Source organism: Barbatula barbatula (assembly GCF_947034865.1).
Source record: "Barbatula barbatula genome assembly, chromosome: 1".
NCBI classification, from domain to species: domain Eukaryota; kingdom Metazoa; phylum Chordata; class Actinopteri; order Cypriniformes; family Nemacheilidae; genus Barbatula; species Barbatula barbatula.
The window spans coordinates 2,255,554-2,270,759 of NC_136766.1; the positions used below are offsets into that span (position 1 = coordinate 2,255,554).

General features: G+C 40.6%; 1 protein-coding gene across 1 annotated transcript; it reads left to right on the forward strand.

Annotated features, from left to right (window-relative positions):
* The first annotated feature begins 3,297 nt into the window (after positions 1-3,297).
* LOC306902224 (group 3 secretory phospholipase A2) lies at positions 3,298-7,488 on the forward strand. Its single transcript, XM_079470616.1, has 4 exons — positions 3,298-3,959; positions 4,236-4,368; positions 5,078-5,212; positions 6,066-7,488. Exons 1-4 carry the CDS (start codon positions 3,437-3,439, stop codon positions 6,607-6,609), a joined length of 1,335 nt encoding a protein of 444 aa, XP_079326742.1. The 5' UTR covers positions 3,298-3,436; the 3' UTR covers positions 6,610-7,488.
* Positions 7,489-15,206: the final 7,718 nt, after the last annotated feature.

Consider the following 15,206-nt stretch of genomic DNA (forward strand, 5'->3'; position numbering starts at 1 on the left):
CTCAACAACACCACACGAGAGACTCAAATCTCTCATGGAAAGAGTCCTTGATAACTTCTGAAGAGCTAGGAAGACATTTTATTTGATAGTTAAACTGTGAATATATGACGGTATAAATGTCATTGTGTAGTACGTTCCTCATACACAAGCGCTTAAAAATCCTATAATAGTTATTAGATTGAAATCTGACTTGGAAAGGGTAAATTCACCAATATCAAAACGTATAAAACATCAAATTCATGTTTGTTCAAACTGAACGTGCACTTTGAAGATATAAACAAGCATCTTGCAAAGTTTCACATCATTGTGAAGTTTCAAATCTGTTCATGAGGATTCAGTCCTGAGGTCAATGCTGAGAAGAACTAATGGATCCTGTACTTTGCGAAATGCCTTTATTTCTTTACCGCATGCCTGTCACTGATGTTTGTCCTCTTGGCCGATGTCTAATACGAGGAGGTGTATAACACCTGGACACAGCTCTCTCTCATCATCCTCGTTCATCTCAATATTGCTAATGTGCAAAAACAGATCCAGAAACATTTTTGGAGCCAATCAACTGTCAGTAAAAGCTGACTAATCACTTCGTCTCATCTTTCCATGATACATTCATAATTAGTAAACCTGTCTCAAGATACAATCTCACTATTCTCGTCACAATGTCTTTCCAAAACACTGCCCCCAGTGGAACAGGACATAATGCTTCTTCTATGGCACAAGGTGTCAGATCTCATTTTTGCAGTTTGCTTAGACTATGTTGTAAGAACTATGACTTGAGGTAAAGCCAATCGTTCATAGTGTCATTTAAACTCCACTGTGCAGCCCAGCAGAATCACAAAACATGAAGGGCTTCTTTTCCGCAACGTCTCTGCGTGTGTGGGGATGCCTTTGAAAGTAAACGTCCATTCATGTTTAGTCGCCATGGAAAACGAACTCCTCTGTGGTCTAGTCAAGTGTTATTGATTCTACACGGAAAAGGTTGGGATGCAGGGATGCTGCGCAACAATGGTCCAGCCCACAGGCGCTCGCGCAACGTATGTGGTTCGAGTGAACGCGCGCCGCATTGACATGACACACCTTACACTTGTCATGTTCTGACCAACAAACCAAAACGCTCTCGTATATTTCCATCTTAAACAACAGATGCACATGCTTCACAGCGCAACGTCATTCGTCCGTGCACGTTTTCATTCATGCGCGTTTATGCTTGCAGAATAAATCCGTACAGAGTTCACCGGTTCATATCTAACGGAGGCTTTACGATTCAACGATTGCGAGCTCACGTTGCACCAGAATCATAAATGAATCCATTTCGTCATAAAGCGTTTGCAATTCAGTCATGCAATTAATCGTTTCACGATCTGTGCGAGACGCAAACGTCCGCCCGCAACATTACAAAGACCTGTCGTTGTTTTACGCGTTAGGCTACAAACCCGGAATATTAATAACACAAGGAGGCAAAAACATTCCTGAGAAAACGTGTGCATGTTCTCACCTGCTGCCAACAGCTCACTGTATGAAGGCGACTGCACACAATGCGGAGTGTTTCAGCGCGCGACTGCGCATACAGAAGAGCGCGACTGCGCACACAGAGGCGCGCGGATCTACCGGAGGAGGCTCGTGGTCGTTATGATCGCTCCCGTCAAATCCACGTCAAGTCTTATTTTTCCTCCCTCGTGCCCGTGATGCTTTGCTGTGGAAACCCCAACGCTGGCCGTCATGGAAAGGACGAAACCCAGCGAATGATGAAAGTTACAATCCGTCTTGGGACTGTTCTTGGAAGATGCCGTCGTTGAAGCCATGGAAACTGTCAGACTTCATCATGAAGGCATTGTTGAATTAATTCACTGAAAAGGCCATTAAAAGCTCTCAGTGGGTTGACGACATAAGTAAAACGTACATCAATATCATTTTAAAGATCTCATAAATTTGCCAGAAAATGTTTATGTCTTATCTGTGAATTAATTGCATTGTGTTTCATTTCAATGAATTGTCCTCTACATTATGAGGCTGAACTGTTTCCCCTTGCATTTCCCCCATTTACATCCCTGATTTATTGACAAACATTAATTATTTGCAGTCATGTTAAAATGTTATCGTAAACAAATGTTAGACGTGAATCAAATTTAAAAAATAAACATTGCCAGGACCCTAATGCTATGGGAAGCAATTGAAACTGCAAATGTCATGAGCTAAGAATATCCTTCTGTATGATGACGAGAGCAATCTTCAGCCAGAGCTTTTGAGTGCCTGAGTAAAAGTGAGTTTTCTGAGAGTTTTGTCCTTCACAGTCTTTCCTGCTTGTTTTACTGTGTGTCCTGTTATATTGGTAATAGAGGGAACAGTGGACCTGCTGAAATAAAGCCTGTGAGTGTTCTGCACATGAGGTTGGCATTTTAATTTCAAACTAAACCTCTGAGGTCTAAACGCCACTGCAGTCCGTCCCTATGGTTACAGGTGTTAGTCACAGATGCTGCAAAAATAGCAAAGGGGCTTGACAGCAGTTATCTGTTCATGCAGACATGTATCCACTCATCACTGTAAGCTGTTGTAAGTGGAGTCACGCCTGCTAATAAATACAGTTAGTGTGTAAAATAAAGAACTAACAATAATCTTACCCGTGAAGACTCTGTCCGTGTTTTTGTTTACAACTTGTTTAAAACAAACGGCCCTCCGTGGTCCGGGATATCATGAAGGGATTTAGACATGCATCTATAGTCTGCTGGGAGCGCTATGCGCATGCTCATCTCTTAATTGCAATCAATTTAATATATATATATATATATATATATATATATATTTATCCTACAGAACCTTATGTCTACTGAAGAACTGATTAGTGTGTCTGTGTTCAGTTTGGCTGCCTGTGCTTGCAACCATTTCACGTCATCGAAAAAGAACATGGCGGCCTTCTTAGGTTAAAATGAGTATTACATTTAGGCTTTTTAAAGAATTGAATTTTTGATGTGTTTCTTACGACAAATGCTAGTAGTGTAAGGCTATTACAACGTATTAAGCCATACATCTCTCTATACCCCCAGTTCCCTTTAAAGTCTTCTCTATTTTGTTTTTTATATATATATAAATTAATAAATATGCGTTGTTTTTGGTTAAACTTCAGTGGCCCTTTGTTTTTCCCACTTTAACCTAATGTTTTTGCATATTTGCGTTGGTGTATTTGCCTTGAATCCTAATCCCTCCTTCACCTCAAGTCTCCATGAGTAGGTGGGGATCCAGTTAATCTCGAGTCGTGACGTTTTAACTCGGTATACAAGTTTTAACACGTAACTCAGTTTCCGTGACTTCAGTGAACGGGCGAATGCGCATGGGCTGTATGTCAATCTATGCACAGGTAATGAACGCGCAGTTTATCCTCAGATTGATGCTGGTTTGCTGATGAAGATTTTTCATTGAAATCACCATTGACCTCTTCGCTACAATGTCACAACATCGCCACTTTATGAGAATCTGGAGTTTATTTCGTACCGGAATTATAATAGTCTTGTGCTATTGCAATACCTCGGTTATTTGCGGGGATAAAACTCAATTTTGCCACAGCATAAAATTGGAACACGGGGGCTTTGAGGTGAGTTTTCTGACCAATCAGCTGGACTCATCGCGTCGCTTTTACTGGAGCAGGTGGACATCAGAGCGAAGCGTTGACGATTGTTTCACAAGTACCGACGCGACTTTGATCGCGCGTTATCTGTCGCTGTGCGGAGAACGCGCGCCGGACGCTGCGGAGAAACTGCTTCAATTCAACTTAAGCTCGATCCTGGAAGACGATAGCTTGTGCAAATTCAATTCTAATCTGTTGAGCGGTTTAGGTTCACAAAAAGACCTAAAGAAAAGACAGCAGGTAGACTTGAGCGTCAAAAGTCGACAGAAACGCGCATTGTTGCTTTTACCGGGAACCCTTTGGTGCGGCAGAGGCACCAGCGCTGACAGCTATGAGCAGCTGGGTAAGTTCTCATTCATAAAAACTGAACATATCATTGCCTAGGGCATTTCATTGCTGAGAGAGGCTGTGTTTTCACAAAATTGTAAGCCATCTAACGTTTAGCCTATATCATTTAAAAAAATCACTTTTACAAAACCTTAATAAATATAAATTAAATAAACAATGCAGCATTAAGAAGATTGTTTACATCGGAATATAAAAATGAACCGTGTTTAACTATATGATCGGTTGAAGTTGTTTGATATGCGTGATATTCATTTTTCCCATTGCTATTTAGGAATGTTCCAGAATGCAGACAGATGCTGCAGACAACACGATCACTGTGAGCACATCATTCGAGCCTTCTCTGTCAACTTTGGTGTCTTCAACCCCACCCTGTTCACTATCTCCCACTGTGACTGTGACCACAGGTGAGCACTGAGAGCTGTGGGCTACATCACATTCCACAGTTCACGTCCTCAGGGGAGACTCATAATAGTCATAACTCATCCTTTTTCTCTGCATCTCTCTCTCGCTCTCTGATGTCGTTTAAGGGCGATTCCAGAATAAAAAAGGAAAAGTATTGTATACAGTTCTGGGATGTTTCTGCTTATACAAATCTGATATGAATGAATGAAGGTTTATTCGGTTACTAAAACATAGGACAAAATATATGTACAGAAAATTTATTACAAACAAAGATGGTAACCGAAAAGGTGTAGGCTGAAGCCGTGGCTTATTGCGCCTACCCTATTTACAAAACAACATCTACCCATCAAATTTAAGCATAAACAATACCTGCATAAACATATAGGTACATATATACTTATGTATATATATATACATACATACATAAACACATTGCTTGCGTTGTTTTAATTAATGCACAACAAACATAAACTTATCTTAGACAATTTTTCTTAAATATCAATATATTTGTCAAAAATTAAGTTTTTAAACTGTTTTTTAAAATAATAAATGGAATTGCTCCTCTTAAGATCAATCGGTGAGACCATTCCACAAGTCGACCCCTTTTATGCAGAAGCATATTTGGGTTTTAACTAATATTGAGCAAACAATGATTGATTCTTGTATGTAATCAAATTTTCTTTGTGTCTTATATTTTCCTTTCTCTATTAGATTTAAACGGTGTCTTCTCGCAGGTAATGACACTATCTCCAACATGGTGGGCTACAGTTTCTTCAACGCTCTTAAAATCCGTTGCTTCGAGTTGAACCAAAGGAAACGATGCACCCAGTTCAACTGGTTTGGAATGTAAGTGTGAAGCAAAAAAGTAAATTTTCAAGTGTTTGAAGCTACTTGCTAGCTACCAAACAGCATCATGTTTGATTTGGTAACAGCAGTGGACAGCACAGTTATCGGTCAAGAAACTGAAACTGTCTTAGACCATTTTATCATCTGACAGAGATACAGTATATTTACATTAGTGATGATGGATGTTAGCTGCTATACTGTGATAGTTTCACAGAGTCACAAGCAGGTAGGTCTTTGAGCAAATTCTCAAGTTGCAGTTCACAAAATTAAACAAGACAAGTCAAGTCTACCGCTCACTCAAGCAAGTCAAGTCGGGTCCTGCTGGGAGAGTCACGGTACTAAGCAGAGTGTTTGTTTTTACAATAGTTTACCAACTTGAATTATGCATATCTAAGATAACATATACATGATTGTCTCTTGTTCTATATATATATATTTTCCCCTTGCAATAGAATGGGACACAGCAGGTGGCATTTGAATCTGTGCAACTGAACTCAAGGTGTTTGGGTCACGTATGCTCCTGCTAATCGAATGTCAAATCTTGATTGTCAAATGGATTTATGGTTGATAGACCTGTCACTCTTCTCTTCTTTGTGCATGCAATGTGAAGATTCTCATTCGTGGCATCAGGGGCTCACCCCTTGTGTATTTATTTGTAGTTGCATTTTTTCCATTTTGTTTGTGTGTTTAAGTAAATTATCATTTTAAAGGCTACAAGACATTCATATATGAGAAGCCACTCATTTTAAACCCAAGTTAAGTCAATGTGAAGTCGCATGACTTTATTATGATTTAAAAGCATTTGGAACATTTACATGGTTTTACCATTTGTCTGTTTGATCTGTTTCTGCAGGTGCACATCATTTCAGGAGGCACCTGTAGCGGTACTGAAAGATTCCACACCGTACAATTCAACAATTGGGAATAATGAAAGCCGTGATATCACTGACCCGTCATGCAAAGAAGAGCTACTGAAATCATCACATAAAAACAAACAAAGAAGTTCTAAATCCAAACAAATGAGGCTGCAGAAGAGCTGTGTTTCAGTCAAACCTGCGAAGCAAGACGCTTTTCAGCTCAGTCAAAAGTCAGTTAAGAAAAGTGATAAAAAGAAGAAAATACAAGCGGCTAAACTTGGAAAAACTGTGCGGTCAAACTCACCCATCACCTTCACACCGTCACCCCAAACTCACACGTCCACGATAAAGCAGAGGACATCTCTGAAAAACAAACTGAAAAGGAAAAACATTGAGAGAAAGCCAAGCGTCACTCCTTCATCTGTATCTGTAAGAAAATCACTCCTGATTCGAAAGACATCTACCACCGCTCCGTCAAAACTAAATCGAGTCTTCAAAGCAAGAAAAACAAGAAAACATCTCACAGCAGAAGTGCAGTAAAATCTAGAAAATCAAAGAAATGTGCCACTAAACACGGCCCTTTTCAGACTTCGAGAGGAGATCATTACCAGCAAAACATCACAGAGGCAAGAATACTTCCAAAAGATGAGACGTCCTCATTCAGTCTAAAACTCCCGTGTGGCACGCTCATGTTCCTCTTTATCAACAGAAGAGTTTTGTAGGTCATGAAATTATATCACTTTTCTTTAAAGAATTAACATTTTCAGGGTTGTTGTCATGTTAAAACAATGTAAGGCAGCACTCTTACACTTCTACCAGAGGTCAAATAATACAAATGCGAAATGCTCCCCTGATTAATCAGATTGTTGTTTAATCTGTTTTATTGTGTCCGGCTGCATGAACAACACAACCGTGTAAGACATGAATTCAGATTCTGGTGGGCTGGATTTGGGCAGCGTTCCTAACAAGAATCGCTGACATGATGTATTTTTAAATTCAATGTTTATGTCTTGCCCAGAATATCTTGGCTCAGTTATGCAACTAATATTCTGATGATTTAAGAGATGGTGCAGTGGAAAGTTTTCATGTTCAAATGCAGCGACTGGACGTCTGCAGTCTTATCTAACAAACTTTTCGTATCTAAACATCCAGTAAATGAGTGCGATGCATCTGTATGGGAGTTTATCCTTACAGATTACTGCTACAGTCATGGAATTTGCATTTTTGTGTGTTTTAAATGACTAACCAAGTACTGATTTCTCAAACAACTGCAGTCTTGAATAAGGTTTGGATTTGCAGACAATGAAAAGATTGCACAAAAAGAGATTATAATGGTAAACATAATTGTGGTCGTTGTTTGTAATATTCACAGAAGCCTTTTTTGAGGATTTCATTTAATAAACACATATTTATAAACCCAGAGACTGTTGAGTGTGTTGATGTTATACGCTGAATGGCATTGTTGGTTTGAATAATTTTTTGATCTGACTTTAGTTTATTCCTCTGATAACCTCACATGCTTAAGGAGCACTGTCAGGATTTCAGGATTCTGAATTCAGAGTATTTTGTTATAAATACATGAATGTAATGAAAGCACATGTTAATTTAGACAAGGCTATTTTCTGAAATATGTTGTTAGATTCAAGTAGTTTCAGATAACATGCAAATGTATACAATTAAAGTATCAGTGTTGATGCACTTTGATATAATTTGATACTTTGTTGGTTTTTTGGTTAATACTTCTTCTCCTTTTGTGTCTTGTAAAAGTGATACTTCACCCAAAAATGACAATTTACATTCAAATGTGTATAAATGTCTTTGTTCTGATAAATATCTGAGAGATATTTGGAAAAATGCTCATAACCCAATTTTGCCCCCCATTGACTCCCATAGTAGGAAAAAATACAATGGTCGTCAAAAGTTCCCCAGAACTGTTTGCTGTCATTCATTCTTCAAAATGTCTTCTTTTGAGTTCAACAGAAAAATAAAAAGAGAAAATATTTTTCCTACTATGAGAGTCAATGGGGGACAAGATCTGTTTATCTTTCTCTGTGTTCGTCAGCATAAAGACACTTATCCTCAGACAGTCTCCATAAAGGTGACTCCGGTTCCTGTTGTGACAACTAACCCCCTATCAACAACACAAGCGCATATTTATACATGCGTGTGAATGTCATTTATGTTGCTGTACATGTACATGCAGACAATTGAACTCGAGGGCAGATTTTTGTGTTCACTGTTATTTACACAGCTTTACACCTGAGACGTGTTTGTCTCTTCCTGTAGCTGGAAGGTAAATTCATTCAAATTAGTGAGTTACTTGACTTCTTGAGATCAAATGATATTTCTTTGTGATCATCACTCAATGTAATGAATAATCTGTCAATGAAGCATACAATTATACTGATCTAGTGATAAAGTCATCTGAGGTTGTGCTATACAAAGGAGGTGGCTTAACACCAAACATGATGTTTGTTAATGCATTAGATAAAAGGTATCAAAGTAGCAAAAAAACGATGTGCCTTTTATGACGTTGTTTAGATCTCTTCTATAAAGATCAGGCTACACCCCCGAAGCAATTTCCAGCTGCTATTGTTTTGTTGGTTTAAATATGATGTATCCGAGACAGAAACTTGGCTCAAGCTGGATTCCTGTAAGTAAAGCGTTCATGCAAAGGTGTCAATCACACGGCAGGTCCAGGGTAAACAGAGAAGTGCCTGAAGACAGATTTAGCTTCAGGACCGGATTCTACCTCAGATCAAAAAGCAACACGGCACAATGCTCGAAATGTGTATAGTTATGGGAATTGATAATGTTAGGGATAGTTCGGGCAAAAATGAAAATTCTTTCAGTTATTCCAAACCTGTATGATTTTCTTCTGCAGAAATGTTTATAATCAAACGACATCCATTGAATGCAAAACCACATTTCTCAAAATATCTTCTTTTGCGTTGTATCGGATGCACAGCCTTTAAACCACATGATCTGTGCTCTCTTAAACGTTTTTAAACATGTTTGACTTTTCTGCATGTTTAAATGAATTGATGTATTTTATTCTTTAATTATTGCATTGTTTTATCATCATTGGCACACCTGTCATCTTTCTGCTATTTTGCATGTAGGCCTAAATGAATCTGCACTGTCTGACTGGAGGCAAGTAATGCAAGGAATGCCACATGGTTTTAGATCATAGAAAGTTCTTGATTATTGTCTGTACACGCTCCAGCTGATATTAATGTGGAAATGTGGAATTTGGCTCTGGTTCATAATCTGACACAAAGTTTATTGCAGTCAACTTCAGTGGGTGGACCGCCAGACAGCCTAATAAACCATTTAACACTTTTGATTATTTTGTTTATATTGAGAATCACATCACACGTGCTATCAGGAACATTTATGTAATTGATCTTTTCTCGCTTTATCCTCTAATATCTTTATTTATCTCTCCCGCCGCATGAAGATCAGCAAACACGTGCTTATTTTAACAACACTAGTGCAGACAAATGGACACACAACAGTAAACAACATGCAGCGAATATTAAAGCATTTGTATCCGTCAGTCTGTTTACTGTTTACTATATGTCTCCAACCTTTCATTTGTGATATTTTATTAACCATAACGTTCTTATCTCCATTTAGCATTAGCATTATTAGTCAGCAGGTAAACATGTGTGACCCTGTGAAAACCCAGACTAACATCTCATAATAGAATTGATTATTATAACAAGCATCAAAGATTAATGTCAAGCACTTTCACTAAGATTTTGGTATTATTCAGTCAATATTGAAGATATTATTATATTTTCAGGATGATATTATGAAGGACTTGTGCTGTGTTTTCACAAGCAGGTTTATATTTTGTTATGAACAATGTTTTAATTGGGAAATTATTCAAAGATAGAAGAAGTTCTGTTATGAAAGAGAAAATGTGACAATGGCACGGAAAGGCTAATTTAGTTTTAATTGATAAATTGCATTTAAATTGCTACATTACATTTGCTGTTTGCATGTTGTCAGTAGTTTTTTTAATTTATTTACAAATATTAATAATCAGACTTCTGAGAACTTTCCCCTAAAACCACAGAGCCTATACATAAATACATATATATCATTTACATATATGAAATAAATGGCCTGATAAAAGATCACATCTTTTACACGGTATATCCCACTGTGCATAACTGATTAAATATTTATTTATTTTCAAAAAACATATTGACCTCCGTTTGGAAGAAAGAAAATATAAAGACCGGATACCTCTGATTTACTGCAAAGCAGAACCCTTTCTTTCTTTCCCTCCTGTGGTCATTTTGTCCACCTCGAGGAACCTTTAATGCAACAGAAAGGCTTTTGCAGCTGTCATTGAGATCGATGTGTGGATGTGTCCGTGTTAAACGAGCCTGTGGCTATGGAAGGCCAATAGGGTCAAAAACGCGCGAATTTTAACACGTCAACAACACGTAAAGTACGTGTACTTTACGCGTACTTTACGTGTACTTTACGCGTGAAAAATTAACGTGTACTTTACGTGTATTTAACACGTACTCAACGTGTTAAATACACGTCAAGTACACGTAAAATACACGTAAACAACGCGTGATTCAGACACCGGTTTCCAGTTTAAACGGGTCAATATCATTGGCTGCCTACGAATTGGGTCAAACCATTTCTGCACACCTGGGGGGTCCTATAGACTCTGTGCTACCAACATTAAACATGCTATGGACACTTCTATTTATTTGTCTTTTCTTGTCTCTTATTTATTATTGTTATGTAGATAAACTAATATGATTGCTGTACAAAATGAAAATGATCTGCTTTTACTCCACTCAAGCCTTTTTCTTAAATAAACACAGTAGTAAAAAAAATTATATATTTGTGTGGGAAAACAGTACAGCAGAGGTACTTAATTAAGATAGTTATAGGATAAAGCACATTGTAGTACATATAGGTCTTTGTAAAACAAGGTGAGCTTTTTGTGCCAACAATTATAACCAGCAGGTGGTGATTGTTAAAACATTTCTGTTTCAGAGATTTTGCACTTAAACACATGTGATATAATTAAAAATTAATTAAAAGACTTTCAGGATTGGGATGAGCGCTTGTACCTAATTTTATGGGTGAATAATAACATGAAAGAGTGACATCTGCGCCCAACAACCAAATCGTATAGTGGTACTGGCAGCTGATAAAGACCAAATATAATTAAAAGTTATTTGAACCTTTATAAGGGTGAAACAAATAAAGAAAAGACACTTTCTGTGTGCATTGATAGAAACTTGGAACTTAGAAACTTAGCATGGAGGTAAATGCACAGAGCTTTTCTTTATTGTATTGAATGTGAACATAAATTACTGTCCCCTTCTTGAGGAAACTGAAGCCTCTACATTCAGTTTCTACAAGAGAAATATAAAAAAAACATCTTTAATTCTTGTATATAAATTAAAGTCAGTCCTATGCTATGAACGAATGCCACGTTCTCAGAATTAAATGACGTATCTAAACTAACATTTGTTTGTAAAACTTTGTCAGGGCCTTTTAAGAACCCTGTGACCCTCTCAGTGCCCTTTTAAGGTGCTGGATTGTTAATTAATGAAACAACATTAAGACGTAACAGGTGGAAAACAGATGTCAGTATGTAAACTCATATAATTAAGCAGCCATATGAACACTATACATATGTATTAATGTAGACTTTACTTCCTCTATTTAGCCATTTAACAAACAATATAAAAATTGGAGTGTCAGTTTGCATTTAAAGTGACAAAGTATATTGATGTCATTGATGGCTGGTCCCAGCTGAATGGTCAACTGAATCATACAATTTTAATACTTTGGGTCATAACCATCCTGACACTGGTTTGAGTGAGGCCACACTAAAGTGGTTCTGTGGTCAAAGCAGAGACCTCTGCAAAAACATCTGCATATGGCTATCTGCCACAAACAGGCCATTAATCGCCCTGTCTTAGTGCAAAAGAGGGAAAATTGTATATAGGGTTTCTTTGCCACAATCCAAGTGTTCTGTTTTGTTCCCATACTTTACCTCTCAAGCACTGACAGAACACAGATCCATGCACTGAGCCAGGCAAGTTGACATCCACGCTTAAGTTGGTCAGCTTAATTCAAGGTTTTTTTTCTAATATTTCGGTCAAATGGATTAAATGAGTGCATACAATGTACCTATGAATACAGAGAGAAGCATTTTTTTTATTTCTGCTCCTAAAACTGCCAGAGCACACTGAACACTGTGAGTGTGTGTTAGAAATCGGTAATGGTGCAATAACATAGTTCTTGGTATGTTTTTGTCTTTAAACCAAACTTTTAGTTCTTTAACCTGCAAAATTTAAATCCTATCAGGCTAATGCAAGTCCCAGAATGTTAATGGATTTTGTCCAAAGGCAGAGAGCAGGCAGTCTCTTTTGACTGTTTGAACGCATTCAACCACATGAGTATCTTTACCACGAACACAATCCGGTCAAATGCAATTAGACTATCTCTTAAATTGGCCAAAAGTGGTTTCATATGTTACCATAGCAAATTGGGGGTCTCTAACTTAAACCCTCTTGCGCTATGTCACGGTGTGTGGACAGAACCCAAACGCAGGCAGCAGAGTTAAATAATAAAAACTTTATTTAAACAAAAAATCCTCGATGGGGAGAACATGAACTAACAAGACAAAAGTGTAACTAAAACTTCCCACATGGGGAACAAAACAAACAAAGTCCTTTGAATAATAAATCAACAAAATCCACAAACTTAGAACAGGAACAAACACGATAATCCATAGACAGGAATAATCCAACAAGGTGACGTGAGGAGGTACGAAAATGACGAAATGACAATGAACCGACAAGGGACAGAGGGAAAACTGGGGCTTGATAAAGGGAAACACTAACAAGGACAGATGACACAGGGAGAGTGGCCACAGGTGACAAGGATGAAACACTAAGGGAAAGCTAACAGGAGGATTGCACGAGGCAGGTGAGGGGACTGAAACACTAAGGGAAGGATGGATCAGGGCTGGAGACAAGACTAACACTAATGGACTGCAAACAGGGAAACAAGGGGGCGGGGCTAAAGGACGAGACACTGGAGAGAGAGCATGGCTTCTTAAACCAAAACAATGCTCTTTCTCCACACAAAACACATGGGACTGACATGATCCTGCCACAAGACTCGAAAACCAAGACAAGGAGAGGCAGGATCATGACAGAGCGCCCGCCTTAAAGAACTCCTCCAGGAGTTCTTCAAGATCACACTAAACATGACAAGACTGACAGACAGGAGGACAGACACCATAAACACAGAACAGAACACACTAGGGGCAGGGCTGACATGACTAGAAAGGGATTGGGGTTGGACAATAAAATAAACATCAATGGGAAGGGGGGAGGCGGAATTGGTGGGAAAAACTTGGGAACATAACTGGGTGGGGACTTAGGAGGGACAGGAACCTGCTTCCTAGAGCTGGGCGGAGGGGTGGGATAGGAAGGCCGGGGCATGGTAGGGATACCTTTCACGGAGTGGGAGGAACTAGAAGGGGTAGGGCATGACAGGACGGCCGTAGTAGGGAACGGCTGGGGCAAGGCTGACTGGGTTGTAGGTTGGAGGGCCGGCTGAGACGGACTGGGTGCAGGAAGGACCACCGGACTTGGGACCACCGGACTTGGGACCACCGGACTTGGGACCACCGGACTTGGGACCACCGGACTTGGGACCACCGGACTTGGGACCACCGGACTTGGGACCACCGGACTGGACGGGACCACCGGACTTGGGACCACCGGACTTGGGACCACCGGACTGGACGGGACCACCGGACTGGACGGGACCACCGGACTGGACGGGACCACCGGACTGGACGGGACCACCGGACTGGACGGGACCACCGGACTGGACGGGACCACCGGACTGGACGGGACCACCGGACTGGACGGGACCACCGGACTGGACGGGACCACCGGACTGGACGGGACCACCGGACTGGACGGGACCACCGGACTGGACGGGACCACCGGACTGGACGGGACCACCGGACTGGACGGGACCACCGGACTGGACGGGACCACCGGACTGGACGGGACCACCGGACTGGACGGGACCACCGGACTGGACGCCTGGGCAGGGCTGGATACCGGCTGCTGGGCTGGACAGGATGGTGCAGCTCTCCTCTGCTTCTTCCTCTTTGACCGGCTCACAGGACGTGTGGCCGGCTGCAGAGTAGCGGTGGGGGACCCCACTATCTCTGTGCTGGATGAGTCGGACGGGGAGTCCCACGACTCCCGCCGTCCACGCCTACCACGGAGGCTAGCTGGTGGTGGAGCAGAGGGTGAGGAGAGGCCCACGGCCCCGATTTGCAGGGTATGGCCCTCGGGGATGGCGGCCAGCGGGGTGGAAAAACTGGGCTGGACTGAGACACTGGGCTCCGGCCGATTCATGGCATACCTGATCAGGTCTGTGAAGCCCAGCGGTCTCAGCATCTGCATCTCCCACCCCGCTAGTGGTTGGTTGAGGCCGCCATTGAACAGGACCATCTGTTCCTGCTCACTGTGGACCATCTCCCCTGCCACCTCAAAGAAGTGGTCCGCGAACTCCAATACATCACAGTGCCCCTGGCGTAAACGGAGGAGGCGACGAGCCTGGGTCGCTCGTCTTGCCTCCATCTTGCCTGCTGGGTTCGAAGTTGGTCGGTTCATTCTGTCACGGTGTGTGGACAGAACCCAAACGCAGGCAGCAGAGTTAAATAATAAAAACTTTATTTAAACAAAAGACCCTCGATGGGGAGAACATGAACTAAAACAAGACAAAAGTGTAAACTAAAACTTCCCACATGGGGAACAAAACAAACAAAGTCCTTTGAATAATAAATCAACAAAATCCACAAACTTAGAACAGGAACAAACACGATAATCCATAGACAGGAATAATCCAACAAGGTGACGTGAGGAGGTACGAAAATGACGAAATGACAATGAACCGACAAGGGACAGAGGGAAAACTGGGGCTTGATAAAGGGAAACACTAACAAGGACAGATGACACAGGGAGAGTGGCCACAGGTGACAAGGATGAAACACTAAGGGAAAGCTAACAGGAGGATTGCACGAGGCAGGTGAGGGGACTGAAACACTAAGGGAA

Coding starts and splice junctions, on each gene's coding strand:
- LOC306902224 (XM_079470616.1), top strand. CDS start 3,437: ATGTCACAACATCGCCACTTTATGAGAATCTGGAGTTTATTTCGTACC. Junction 4,369..5,077: donor CACTGTGACTGTGACCACAG/GTGAGCACTGAG, acceptor TTTCTCTATTAG/ATTTAAACGGTGTCTTCTCG. Junction 5,213..6,065: donor CAGTTCAACTGGTTTGGAAT/GTAAGTGTGAAG, acceptor CTGTTTCTGCAG/GTGCACATCATTTCAGGAGG.